At 47.0% G+C, this 14,943-nt stretch overlaps 1 protein-coding gene across 9 annotated transcripts in view; it reads left to right on the forward strand.

Moving 5' to 3' along the window:
- The window catches only part of camkk1a (calcium/calmodulin-dependent protein kinase kinase 1, alpha a), a 362,000-nt gene that overhangs the window by 175,931 nt on the left and 171,126 nt on the right, over positions 1 to 14,943 (forward strand). For all 9 annotated transcript variants that reach the window (XM_068010057.1, XM_068010055.1, XM_068010064.1 and 6 more), the window contains one exon: positions 2,865 to 3,419. In XM_068010057.1, the coding sequence (XP_067866158.1) occupies positions 2,964 to 3,419 (456 nt within the window). In that variant the 5' untranslated portion in view covers positions 2,865 to 2,963. The remainder of the gene's footprint in view (positions 1 to 2,864; positions 3,420 to 14,943) is intronic.

Genomic DNA, 14,943 nt, shown 5'->3' on the forward strand with positions numbered 1-14,943 from the left:
TTGACATCCTCATTTCTATCTAGACACTACAGCACAATTTACACATAAATACTTTTCACTCGCAGAATGCCTTTTGTTAGTCTAGTTTGCTATTCGGTTCCTATGTTTATTTTTCCCATTGCACCCTCTTAAGTAATGTGTTGTTCCATTAGCAGAGTGCCTGCCTGCAGTTCTGTTATTCAGCCTGTGGATACTTTTTGTTCCTAGTAATGACTCACTTTATCCATGAGTTTCCAATCTGTAAGCTATACTCATTCAAGAGAGTGCCTCCTGAGATGGGATAATGTTTCTGTTGTGCTGCCTGATTGTCTTCAAACAATGCTCAGTTTTACTAGCAGAGGGAGCATAATTTTTACCTAATGCACTCGGTGGTAAACGGACATAATTGGATCAACTGCCTGTTTTACATCCCGATCGATTTCACTCTCTGTTTACACATCGATTGATTTCACTCTCCACTTACACACCAATTGATTTCACTCTCCACTTACACACCAATCGATTTCACTCTCTGTTTACACATCGATTGATTTCACTCTCCGCTTACACACCAATCGATTTCACTCTCCACTTACACACCAATTGATTTCACTCTCCACTTACACACCAATTGATTTCACTCTCCACTTACACACCAATCGATTTCACTCTCCACTTACACACCAATCGATTTCACTCTCTGTTTACACATCGATTGATTTCACTCTCCGCTTACACACCAATCGATTTCACTCTCCGTTTACACATCGATAGATTTCACTCTCCAATTGCATGTTGATCGATTTCACTCTCCAATTACATGCTGATCAATTTCACTCTCCATTTACATGCCGATCAATTTTACTCTCCACTTACATATTGACTGATTTCACTCTGTGTTTACATGCCGATCGATTTCACTTTCCGTTTACATGCCGATCGATTTCACTCTGTGTTTACATGCCGATCGATTTCATTCTGTGTTTACATGCCGATCGATTTCACTCTTCGTTTACACATCGATCGATTTCACCCTCCCTTTACACGACGATCGATTTCATTCTCCATTTACACGTCGATCGATTTCATTCACTCTGCACACCGATCGATTTCACTCTTCATTCACACGCCAATCGACTTCAGTCCATTTACATGCTGCTCAATTTCACTCTCCAAGTGTGCTCTAACCAAGACTCGATGCAAGTTCAACATAACTTCTCTGCTTTTCAGTTGTAACCCTTTAGAATTAATGTCAATGGTCAGTTTTATTTTAATGGCCTTAGCAACTCTATGTTGCTGTGTTTAGTGATTTGTGTATGTGTACCCCAGATCCCTTTGCTCTCTATCCCATTTAGACTTCCATAAGACTTGGTATGATAGGTGCTGGAAGGTGCTACCTGGAGGCAGGTATCAAAGCTTTTGTTCGGTGCTGGTCAGTGAGGCAGCAACTTTGACTAAGAGAAGCCACTGCAGCACGTCCAGCCTGGTGAACCACTGATTGATGGCACATGCATGTGCATGATGTGGTGAAGACCATGGGGCCTGAGTATACCCAGAGTATTCCAGGGTATCTTTATGATTGCCCACTCTGTCTGGTTCACTGATCGAATCCTGGACGTGTAGACTTGTCATTGGGGGCTGGGATTCTTCTTATTTCAGTTTCGGATAACCCCTCATAGCAATGCTCTTAAATGGTAGGGTGGCCCTAGCTGGACAGGCAGTGGGACGCTCATCTTCTCTGTGCTGGTAACCTGCAGTATTTGCTGCTTAAACTGGACCATTGGCTCTGGGAAGCTAGGCCTGAGCTCTCTGGACTTCAGTAAAGAGCATGTGCCCCCACTGGTATGTTTGCACTTGCATATTGTTAAGTAAACACCAGAAGACCCTCTGATGAGAATAAGCCATCACACTTCTGCTGTGTTCTTTTATTATTCTTTAATCAAAGATTCTGGAGCATCTCGAAATCAATGCAGTTAGTTACCATCAATATGAGTGTTTATTGGATGTAAGAACTCCTTGGGCACCTTGTGACGTATCAGCTAACTTAATGTTCCAAATATCCAAACCCAGTGTCACATACCAGGCTTACTCACCAACAATGAAATCCAGGTCCTCAACCGAGGAGCTTTGGCAAAGGTCCATGCCCACGGTGACATTGCGTCCACCCAGGGCAGTCGGAGACTCTGCCTCCCCCCAAGAATACTCAGTGATACTGCCTCCGTGCCCCCCACCCCACCCACCCCAGGACACTCAGTGAAACTGCTCCCCCCACCCAGTGTCGTCAATGTGGCGTCACTGTGGACACACAGAATCTTGACTTGTGTCGCTCTCATTGCTTTTATTTGGAGACTCTTAAAACAGCAAGACAAGGTTCCACAATTCAATTATTCCACTGATTCAATACAAAATTGTGCATTTTGAAATGATTAAGCATAGAATCGTTTAAAACAGAATGGTCTTGAAATGAATGGGCTATTAAGCAATCCAAGTCTTTCATCTACAGCAAGGTGCATTTATAATAGAGCCTTTGACATAGAATAATATCGCAAAGTGCTTCAGAGACACATAAGTAGACAAAAATGTTTAAAATAATTGAGTGGAGATGAGGAGAATTTTGTTAATGTGGTGTTGTGATCCGGAATGCACTGTGTGAAAGGGCAGCGGAAGCGGATTCAACAGTAACTTTCAAAATGGAATTGGATAAATACTTGGTAAATACTTGGGGAAAGATTGGGCAAGTGTGATTAATTGGAGAGCTCTTTCAGAAAGCTGAATGTATTCTTCTCTGATAATTCTGTGCAATGGATTCTGGTAAACTAGATATTATAAAATGTATATTTCTCCCTACTCTGTTTCTCATGCTAATCATTGACTCTTGATTTCAGATCTATAGGACATTGGAAATACATTAGCCAAAGAGAACTTCATGACGGTTAATTAGTGGCTTCCAGAACTTCTTCCACCTGGTCCGTTCCAGATACTTAATGATGTCGATCTCAGATCCAGAAAGGGACTCTGTGGAAGAAAGCCCAGAGATGGATAGAGTTTCCGAACTTCAACAGGAGCACCTGGTCCGGCAAGTTGCTGCTGTGCAGGTGTCCGAGGAACCCTCTTTAGGAAATGTGGAAAATAGATACCAGGCCACAGAAGCTGAGGACACAGACCAATCAAAGGGTAGAGGAGACACTCAAACAAATGGAGTAGGTGATGCTGCCCAGGATTGCCCAAAAACCTACAGGAGTGTGAGCATTGTGACAAAAAAAATAGCCACAAGGCCCAAACTTTCTAGCAGGAAGCTGTCCCTGCAAGAGCGTTCCTCAGGAAATGCTCTCTCAGCCAGCAGTGTCATTCCAAGCTATGGTGCCTACTCAACAGGACCATTACCATCTGGAAGAAGACAAACTATTGAGTCCAGCCGGGTCAATACAGTCAGCTCCCAGGTAAAGTGTTTGTTCAATTTACAACAATTGATATCACCTGTAAAAAAAGAAACACTGTAAAGTACAGAATACTATTTATATTGGCAGTAACTTATCCATTAGATGTCCATCTACTGTTGGTGGATAGGTATCATGTTGATGGCACTTACGAAGCATCCCAAATGGTTCTCATAGAGTCATTATTACAGCGCCAAAGGAGGCCATTCAGCCCATCGAGTCTATGGCAGCTTTCTGTAGAGCAATCCAGACAGTCCCATTCCCCTGCTCTATACCTGATAGAATCAGAGACATCTGAAGGACGAAAGGTGATCTTATTATGGATATAACTAGGTCGTGCGGAAAGGGAGCTACAAAATAATGTCCGCGTTATGGGGGAAACTTTTGCAACAGAAATAAATGGAATTTCACCTCCTATTGATAATGAAAGACTTCTTTTAAATGCCATCCTTACTTGCACCACGTTCCGTTTCCTCTCACCCCTGTGCTCACTGACCTACGCTGGCTCACGGTTCACCAACAACTTGAATTTAGATGTCTGTGTTTCATGGCAAGAGGCATGATCATGATGTGTAAAGCTTCAAACTTTCCTGAAGACATTTATGGTGTGGCCACAGTGAGATCAGATCTAGTAATTGCTCAGTGCTATTGGCAGACAAATGTTTAATGCTTTTGTGGAATAGTCTCCTATCCACTGTTTAACACAAGTGCTAATCCATTCAAAATAGAAGATAGTATCACTTCTGAAATACTGGACAGAGGAATGTCATAACCAGTGCAACACGTGTTCAAGTGCTATTATCATTCACACTTATTCCTAGTCTTATAGCAGCAAGGTTATATGGTGCACGACCTCTATTTTAAACCCATCAGCCATGAACTGGGCCCTAAGGGTTAATATTCGCTGGCGTTCAGACAGATTGTGCCCATCAGGTGCCCAATGGTCCTGAGGGTTACCCCAGCCCATTTTGAGGAATGTAGGGCTGGCGACCTGCGGACGTAAATAAGAACCCCTGCAGGACAGCTCGGCAGCACAGGGTCCCCACAATATCAAGCGATCTGGTCAGAGGAGTGGGTGTGCAGCGGAGGAAGGGGTTCCATTTTTAGAAGCGGGTGGTACTTGGTGTGATAGCAGCCCAGGGTGTTTTTGATGAGCTCGGAGAAACAAATAAACGAAAACCTTCCTGTGGGCTCCCGTTTGGCTGGACATCAGTTGAGATTGTGTGGAGTGTGAGAGGCTGCAATTCCATCTAGCATAGTCTAATTGGGGTCTTGTGTAGTCAGCAAACCTTGATTCACAAATTAAAAGGTCCCTTGGCCTGAATCAGGGTGGCATTCAAAGTCGGTATTGGTGCCATAGTGATGGTGGGAATGAGGCAGTAAGTTGCACCCCATCATTTTCAGGGCGTCTCAAAATGTGTTTATCGTACTGAAGATGTTTGCCTGCTGCAAAATACAGTATGCATCTGACAAAATCAATCTTTTTTTTCATTTGTTCATGGGATGTGGGCATCGATGGCTAGGCCAGCACTTATTGCCCACCCCTAATTGCCCTTGAGAAGGTAGTGGTGAGCTACCTTCTTGAACCACTGCAGTCCATGTGGGGTAGGGATACCCACAGCGCTGTTAGGGAGTTCCAGGATTTTGACCCATTGACAGTGAAGGAACGGTGATATAGTTCCAAGGCAGAAATAAAAACAAGAAATGCTGGAAATACTCAGCAGGTCTGGAAATGTCTGTGGAGAGAGAAGCAGAGTTAACGTTTCAGGTCAGTGACCTTTCATCAGAACTGGCAAAGGTTAGAAATGTAATAGGTTTTAAGCAAATAAAGTAGGTGTGGGGCAAAAGATAACAAGGGAAGGTGTTGATAGGACAGTGGGTCACAGAGAATAACTGACCAGAAGGTCATGGAGCAAAGGCAAAGGGTGTGTTAATGGTGTGATGAAAGATAAAGCGTTAGTGCAAAGAGGGTGTTAACTGACAGAAAAATGAACAGCCCTGACCAAAAGCACAAACATGAAAAAAACAGTGAGCACGCACATGGTAAGAAAATGAATAATGAAACAAAATTTTAAATAAAGAAAAAAGAAAACAAAATAAAAAGGGGCAGGGGCCCGTCATGCTCTGAAATTATTGAACTCAATGTTCAATCCAGTAGGCTATAGCATGCCTAGTTGTTAAATGAGATGCTGTACCTCGAGCTTGCGTTGATGTTCACTGGAACACAGCAGCAAGCCCAGGACAGAGATGCGGGCGTGAGAGCAGGGGGGAGTGTTGAAATGGCAGGCGCGAAGAAGCTCGGGGTCATGTTTTCGGACTGAGCGAAGGGTTCCACAAAGCGGTCACCCAATCTGCATTTGATCTCCCCAATGTAGAGGAGACCATATTGTTAGCAGCGAATACAATATACTAAATTGAAAGAAATACAAGTAAATCACTTTCACCTGAAAGGAGTGTTTGGGGCCTTGGATAGTGAGGAGAGAGGAGGTAAATGGGCAGGTATTACACCTCCTGCGATTGCATGGGAAGGTGCAGTGGGAAGGGGACGAGGTGGTGGGGGTAATGGAGGAGTGGATCAGGGTGTCGCGGAGGGAACGATCCCTTCGGAATACTGACAGGGGAAGGGAGGGGAAGATGCGACTGGTAGTGGCATCAAGCTGGATGTGGCGGAAATGGCAGAGGATGATCCTTTGGATCTGGAGGCTGATGGGGTGGAAAGTGAGAACAAGGGGAACCCTGTCGCGGTTCTGGGAGGGACGGGAAGGGGTGAGGATAGAGGTGCGGGAAATGGGCCGGACACGGTTGAGGGCCCTGTCAACCACAGTGGGGGGAAAACCTCGGTTGAGGAAAAATGAAGATATATCAGAAATGCTGTTGTGGAAGGTTGCATCATCAGAGCAGATGCATTGGAGACGGAGAAACTGGGAGAATGGAATGGAGCCCTTACAGGAGGCAGGATGTGGAGAGGTGTAGTCAAGGTAGCTGTGGGAGTCGGTGGGCTTATAATGGCTATTAGTAGATTGCCTATCCCCAGAGATGGAGACAGAGAAGTCGAGGAAGGGAAGGGAAGTGTCGGAGATAGACCATGTAAAGGTGAGAGAAGAGTGGAAATTAGAAGCAAAGTTGATAAAGTTTTCTAGTTCTGGGCGGGAGCAGGAAACGGCACCGATACAGTCATCAATGTACCAGAAAAACAGTTGGGGGAGGGAGCCTGAGTAGGACTGGAACAAGGAATGTTTATCATATCCCACAAAAAACAGGCATAACTAGGACCCATGCGGGTACCCATAGCAACACTTTTTACTTGAAGGAAGTGAGTGGAGTTGAAGGAGATGTTGTTCAATGCGAGAACAATTTCAGCCAGGCGGAGGAGGGTGGTGGTGGATGGGGACTGGTTGGGCCTCTGTTCAAGGAAGAAGCGGGAGCCCTCAAACCTGGGATGGAGATGTAGAGAGATTGGACATCCATAGTGAAGAGGAGGCGGTTAGGGACGGGTAACTGGAAATTGTCAAAATGACGTAGGGCGTCAGAAGAGTCACGGATGTAGGTGGGAAGAAACTGGACCAGCGGAGCGGCACAGTGACGCAGTGATTAGCACCACAGCCTCATAGCTACAGTGACCCGGGTTTAGTTCTGGCTCCTGCCTGTGCGGAGTTTGCAAGTTCTCCCTGTGACCGTGTGGGTTTCCGCCGTATGCTCCAGTTTCCTCCCACAGCCAAAAGACTTGCAGGTTGATAGGTAAATTGGCCATTGTAAATTGCCCCTAGTGTAGGTAGGTGGTAGGAGAATGGTGGGGATGTGGTAGGGAATATGGGATTAATGTAGGATTAGTATAATTGGGTGGTTGTTGGTCGGCACAGACTCGGTGGGCCGAAGGGCTTGTTTCAGTGCTGTATCTCTAAATAAAAAAAGAGATAGAGTCAAGATAGGAAGAAATAAGTTCAGTGGAGCAGGAACAGGCTGAAACAAATGGTCTGCCGGGACAGTCCTGTTTGTGGATTTTGGGACGGAGGTAGAAGCGGGCTGTACCCAGGGGTTGTGGGACTATGAGGTTGGAAGCTGTGGAGGGAAGATCTCCAGATGAGATGAGGTCAGTGACAGTCCTGTGGACAGTTCTTTGATGTTCAGTGGTGGGGTCATGGTCCAGGGGGAGATAGGAAGAAGTGTTTGAGAGTTGGCACTGAGCCTCTGCAAGGTAGAGGTCAGTACACCATACAACAACAGCACCACCCTTGTCTGCAGGTTTGATCACAATGTTGGGGTTAGACCTGAGAGAACGGAGTGCAGCAAGTTCAGATGGGGACAGGTTAGAGTGAGTGAGGGGGGGCAGAGAAATTGAGATGACCAATGTCTCGCCGACATTTTTGAATGAAAAGATCAAGAGCGGGTAAGAGGCCAGAGGGAGGGGTCCAGGTAGAGGGGGAATGCTGGAGGCCGGTGAATGGGTCTACTGATCGGGGGGAGGACTCCTGGTCATAGAAGTGAGCCTGGAGGCGAAGGTGACGGAAGAAGAGCTCAACGTCATGCTGAGCACGAAATCCATTGAGGTGGGGGCGTAAGGGGATAAAACTGAGTCCTTTGCTCTGTACAGAGCGTTCAGCGTCAGAGAGGGGGAGGTCAGAGGGTATAGTGAATACACGGCAACGGGTCAGATCAGAAGGGGTGGGGTCAGAGGGAAGTGAAACGGAAGAAGGATCTGGAGGGGCATTAGTCCCCATCAGCTGCTGGAGCTTGGGTTTCTTAACACCTGAAAGGAAGAAAAAAAGAAAGGATAAGACGAAGGATGAAATGAAACTGTGGAGCAGAACAGCTTTGGGATAGGGTGAGGCAGTGCTTCTGGAGAGAGAGGTCCAGTGTGTACATGTGGCGGCGCGTAGCACTGAGTGTGGATATCAGGATGTGGCGAGAACAGCAGTCTGAGGAGCGTTGTATTTCTCGGAGATACCTGTAATCCAAGTCAGTTCAAGTCAGGATGGTGTGTTGCTTGGAGGAGAACTTGCAGGTGGTGGTATTCCCATGCATCTGCTGCACTTGTCCTTCTAGGTGGTAGAGGTCACAGGTTTGGAAGGTGCTGTCGAAGGAGCCTTTTTGAGTTGATGCAGTGCATCTTGTGGATGGTACACACTGCTGCCACTGTGCATCAGTGGTGGAGGGAGTGAATATTGAAAGTGGTGGATAGGGTGCCAGTCAAGTGGGCACCTGATGGGCACAATCTGCCCGAACGCCAGAGAATATCTACCCTTGTGGCCCAATTCATGGCTGATGGGTTTAAAATAGAGGCCGTGCACTATATAACCTTGCTGCTATAAGACTAGGAATAAGTGTGAATGATAATAGCACTTGAACACGTGTTGCATTGGTTATGACATTCCTCTGTCCAGTATTTCAGAAGCGATACTATCTTTTATTTGGAATGGATTAGCACTTGCGCTGTCGAGCTTCTTGAGTGTTGTTGGAGCTGCACCCATCTAGGCAGGTGGAGAGAATTCCATCAGACTCCTGACTTGTGCCTTGTAGATGGTGGACAGGCTTTGGGGAATCAGGAGGTGAGTTACTCGCCTCAGGATTCCTAGCCGCTGACCTGCTCTTGTAGCCATGGTATTTATGTGGCTGGTCCAGTTTAGTTTCTGGTCAATGGTAACCCTTCGGATGTTGGTAGTGGGGGATTCAGCAGTGGTAATGCCATTGAACATTAAGGGGAGATGGTTAGGTTCTCTCTTGTTTGAGATGGTCATTGCCTGACAATTGTGTGGCACAAATGTTATTTGCCACTTCTCAGCCCAAGCCTGGATATTGTCCAGATCTTGCTGCATTTCTACACAGGCCCCTTGAGTATCTAAGGAATCACGAATGGTGCTGAACATTGTGCAATCATCAGCGAACATCCCCACTTCTGACCTTATGATGGAGGGAAGGTCATTGATGAAGCAGCTGAAGATGGTTGGGCCTAGGACACTACCCCGAGGAACTCCTGCAGTGATGTCCTGGGACTGAGATGATTGGCCTCCAACCTTTGTGCTAGTTATGACTCCAACCAGTTTCCCCCCTGATTCCCATTGACTCCAGTTTTGCTAGGGCTCCTTGATGCCATACTCAGTCAAATGCTGCCTTGACGTCAAGGGCAGTCACTCTCATCACACCTCTTGAGTTCAGCTCTTTTGTCCATGTTTGGTCCAAGGCTGTAATGAGGTCAGGAGCTGAGTGGCCCTGGCGGAACCCAAACTGAGCATCAGTGAGCAGGTTATTGTTGAGCAACTGTTTTTTGATAGCATTGTCGATGACACCTTTCATCACTTTGCTCATGATTGAGAGTAAACTGATGGGGCAATAATTGGCTTGATTGGATTTGTCCTGCTCTTTGTGGACATGATATACTTGGCTTATTTTCCACATTGTTGGCTAGAGCCAGTGTTGCAGCTGTACTCGAACAGCTTGGCTAAGGGTGCGGCTAGTTGTGGAACACAGGTCTTCAGTACTTTAGCCGGGATGTCATCAGGGCCCTGTCTTTGCAGTATCCAGTGCCTTTTGCCCTTTTTTGATATCACGTGTAGTGAATCGAATTGGCCCAAGACTGGCATCTGTGAATTTGGGGACCTCAGGAGGAGGCCGAGATGAATCATCCACTCAACACTTCTGGCTGAAGATTGTTACAAATGCTTCGGCCTTGTCTTTGGCACTGATGTGCTGGGCTCCCCCATCATTGAGGATGTGGATATTTGTGGAGCCTTCTCCTCCAGTTAGTTGTTTAATTGTCCACCACCATTCACGACTGGATGAGGCAGGACTGCAGAGTTTAGATCTGATCCGTTGGTTATGGGATCGCTTTATTCTGTCTATCGCATGCTGCTTCTGCTGTCAGCATGCATGTAGCCCTCTTTTGTACCTTCACCACGTTGGTACTTCATTTTTAGGTATGCTTGGTGCTGCTCCTGGCATGCCCTCCTACAATCCTCATTGAAACAGGCTTGATGGTAATGGTAGAGTGGGGGATATGCCGGGCCATGAGGTTACAGATTGTGGTTGAATACAATTCTACTGCTGCTGATGGCCCACAGCGCCTCATGGATGCCCAGTTCTGAGCTGTCAGATCTGGGTAATGCATACAACACAATGGAGGGTGTCCTCAGTGTGACGATGGGACTTTGATTTCACAAGGACTGTGCGGTAGTCACTCCTACCAATACTGTCATGGACAGATGCACCCGCACAGATAGATTAGTAAGGACGAAGTCAAGTAGGCTTTTCCCTCGTGTTGGTTCTCTCACCACCTGCTGCAGGCCCAGTCCAGCAGCTGTGTTCTTTAGGACTCAGCCAGCTCGGTCAGTAATGGTGCAACCAAGCCACTCTTGGTGATAAACATTGAAGTCCTCCTCCAAAGTACCTTCTGTGCCCTTGCCCTTAGTGATTCTTCCAATTGGTGTTCAACATGGAGAGGCACTGATTCATCAGCTGAACCAGATAGGTTTTTATGACAATCCAGTAGTTTCATGATGATTATTAATGATGATTAGCATTTTATTCTATTATTATTGAAGTAGTTAGAAAATTCTGCTACCTTGGGTCCATGGTGACAGACAATCTGTCCTTTGATGCAGAGTGCGATACACGCATAGGGAAAGCAGCTGCCACCTTTGGCCAACTTGGGATAACACCAAGCTGACCCTTAGGACCAAGCTGATGGTTTATAAGGCCTGTGTTCTCAGCACCTTGCTGTATGGCTGTGAAACATGGGCGATGTACAGCTACCAGGAAAAGAAGCTCAGTAATTTCCATCTTCGCTGTCTGCGGTGCATTATGGGTATATCCTGGAAGGACAAAATCACAAATGTGGCAGTCCTCTCAAAGGCAGAGTTCCCAAGTGTGTTGGCACTAATCAAACAGAGGCGGCTTCGGTGGATCGGACACGTCTGCAGGATGGAAGACGGTTGCATACCCAAGGATCTTCTGTATGGGGAGGTAGCCAGGACCAGATGCCCAGTGGGGCGGCCAAAGCTCCACTTCAAGGATGCTTGCAAGCACAATGTGAAGGCCCTAAATGTTGACTATCGCACCTGGGAGTTACTAGCTGATGAAAGAGGGAAATGGCGACACATCCTGTGGACTGGTGTGCACTACCACGATGACCATTTGATACAGTAGCTTGGCAACAGGCGCCAACGTCAAAAACAACAACTCACAGCGTCACTTGGCAGCTTCACGTGCAGCACTTGTGGCACAACCTGCTTCTTAAGGATTGGCCTTCACAGTCATCTGCAAAGGTGCACCAAGAGAAGACACGCCACCTAAATGGATTGTTTTCTGCGTGTCCATCATCTTTCGTAGCTGGAAGGATGCCGCAGGCAGCATTTTATTCTGGGTTTATTAATTAATTGAATTCAAATTCCCCCAGCTGCCATGGTGGGATTTGAATTCCTGTCTCTGGAATATTCGTCCAGGCTTTTGGATTAATAGTCCAGTAACATTACCAATCTGGTTTCCCCGCTCCCACCCTCCGCCCCCGCTGAATTCCCTCATCCCTGGAACTATTCTCGTAAATCTTTGCGGCACCCTCTCTTGTGCCTTCACATCCTTCCTGAAGTGTGGCGCCCAGAATTGGACACAATAGGTTGAATTTTTGTTTGGCTGAGGCGGTGGGACCGGAGGCGGCGAGACTGCAATTTGATGTCCCCAAGCGACATGCCGAATTTCTGACGTGGTCCTGCCTCTCAGTAATGTATGATGAGGTGGCAGCCTCTGTATACCAGCCATCCGCCCAAACGTGGTGGGTAGCCAGTTATGCGCCCTGAGAGCTTAATTAAGGGCACTCTCCTAACTCCGACCGGGTTTTCAGTCTGGCACACAGAGTACCCATCCTGTCAGGAGGCCAATCATGAAGCCCTGGTGGCCTCCCAGCGACAGTGCGGGTACTCTGGAGGCTCCAATCTATTTGGAAGGCATCACTCCAAAAGTTGGCTGCAACCGTGGCAATGCCTCTTACTGTGGAGGGGGTGGGGGGTGGCTTTCCCCTGTTGTCTGAAGGCCCGAACCCTCCTGGCACTCTTCCTTGATGATGAGGCCTGTGGCCCAAAATCAGGGGCACCTTGACCTCACCATTCTGGCACAGAGTATTTACCCACAAGTGGCCACAGATGGGTGCTCTGGAATTTCTAGACTAATGTGTAGATGCCGTTTCACAATGGAAGGGGCCATTTGATTCTCATGTTGACCACAGGCCGACTGTGCGGTGGATTTCTGTTTCTTCTGGCATCTCTTGAAGTAGGTGGTCTTACCGAGGGGCAGGGAACAAAATTGTTGCTTTGACCATTTTGTTCTGCAGGAGAACATGCAAGTGGCGGCACAGTGGCGCAGTGGTTAGCACCGCAGCCTCACAGCTCCAGGGACCCGGGTTCGATTCCGGGCACTGCCTGTGTGGAGTTTGCAAGTTCTCCCTGTGTCTGCGTGGGTTTTCTCCGGGTGCTCCGGTTTCCTCCCACAAGCCAAAAGACTTGCAGGTTGATAGGTAAATTGGCCATTATAAATTGTCACTAGTATAGGTAGGTGGTAGGGAAATATAGGGACAGGTGGGGATGTTTGGTAGGAATATGGGATTAGTATAAATGGGTGGTTGATGTTCGGCACAGACTCGGTGGGCCGAAGGGCCTGTTTCAGTGCTGTATCTCTAATCCTCCGACAAGCAACTGACCATGACTGGAACGTGCAGCCCTGTGGACTTGGTGGCTTAAAGACACAAGGGGTAGATTATCAATCGTGCCAACAGAAAGGGTCCCCAGATTTTGGTGCTCGGGCCTGATTTGAATCCGACCAGTGAGTGATGGGCATGCTGAGGCAGCCCGTCGGATTGGGCCTTCGGGAACGTTGGCCAGCTGGGATGCCAGCAGCAAATGCAAATCAGGCCAGAAGACCCAACGCTGCTGGTGATACAATAATCGGAAACAAAATTAATTAGCACTTGGAAAAATATGGGCTAATTAATGAAAGGTCAGCACTTTATTAAACTTAAACTCTAATTCAGTTAACGCCTACGGATACGTGACGCACCCACTCTAGCATGCATATGTGATACACGCATGCAGATAGAGACAGAAAAGAGCAGAAGAAATAAAGTGGAAAAGTTTGAGGCAATATCTGAAGATGGTTTTGGTTACTGTTCTTCGAGCTCGCTGTAATGTCCTTGATTGTAGGTAGGTCTTGCTTTTCGTTGGGGCCCAGTATTCTTCTCAAACCTTGTTCAATGTAGGAAACTTTTCTCTCTTGAAGTTCATCTGTCCTCAGTGGGTCCAGAGGCTTGTGAGAAAGAGATGGCAGCAGACAGGAGAGGTCTTCTCACTCCAGGAGCAAACAGTCTTTTTCCGTTCAAACTCGTACAATTCAGCAAAACTCAGGTTGCCAAGCAGGTTAGTCATGTGACTAGCTGGTCTGATCACATCTGTTTCTGGATTCTCTTGTCTTAGCTCACCGTGGAATGCCTCTTTTTACGCACAATGCCTGGTGCTCAAAGTCTATTGTGGGTTAAATTGGAGCAGGGAATAGCCCCTTTGTCCCTCCAAGCACTGTCTGTTAATATGCAAATGTTTTTCCAGCCATGGCTGATCTGTTTAACAAGTCATTTCTTCACTCCAGTAACAATTTAAAATCAATGTTCATATGAAAACATTAATATGCCTCATTCTTGGCAGGTGGGGGGGGGGGGGGGTCTGCATGACAATAAGAATGTTCTGAATGTATTTGATAAAGTTGTCATATGATAGATTGGTTAACAAAGTTAAAGCCCATGGGATTAAAGGGGTGGTGGCAGCAGGAGTTCCTCATGGTAGTGTTCTAGGCCCAACCATCTGCAGCTGCTTCATCAATGACGTTCCTTCCATAAGGTCAGAAGTGGGGATGTTCGCTGATGATTGCACAATGTTCAGCACCATTCGCAACTCCTCAGATACTGAAGCAGCCCGTGTACATCTGCAGCAAGACCTGGACAACATCCAGGCTTGGGCTGATAAGTGGCAAGTAACATTCGCACCTCACAAGTGCCAGGCAATGACCATCTCCAGAGTTAACATTTCAGGTCTCTGTGACCTTTTATCAGAACTGGCAGAAGTTAGAAATGTAATAGGTTTGAGCAAGTGAAAGGGGGGAGGGGGGGGAGAAGAACAAAAAGGAAGGTCTGTGATAGGGTGGAGGGCAGGAGAGATTAAATGACAAAAGGTTTCATGGTACAAAGCCAAAGCAGATAGTAATGGGACAAGTGAAGAAACAAAAGAACCAGCAGAGATTATGATCTAAAATTATTGAACTCAATGTTGAGTCCAGAAGGCTGTAAAGTGTCCAGTTGAAAGATGTGGTGCTGTTCCTCCAGCTTGCATTGAGCTTCATTGGAACAGTGTAGCGGGCCAAGGACAGAAAGGTCAGAGTGGGACCAAGGTGGAGAATTGAAACAAGTGACAGGAAGCTCGGGGTCGCGCTTGTGGGCTGAATGGAGGTGTTCCGAAAAGCGGTCACCCAGTCTGCGTTTAGTCTCCCCTATGTAGAGGAG

This window comes from Heterodontus francisci, chromosome 30 (genome assembly GCF_036365525.1).
Source record: "Heterodontus francisci isolate sHetFra1 chromosome 30, sHetFra1.hap1, whole genome shotgun sequence".
NCBI lineage: Eukaryota > Metazoa > Chordata > Chondrichthyes > Heterodontiformes > Heterodontidae > Heterodontus > Heterodontus francisci.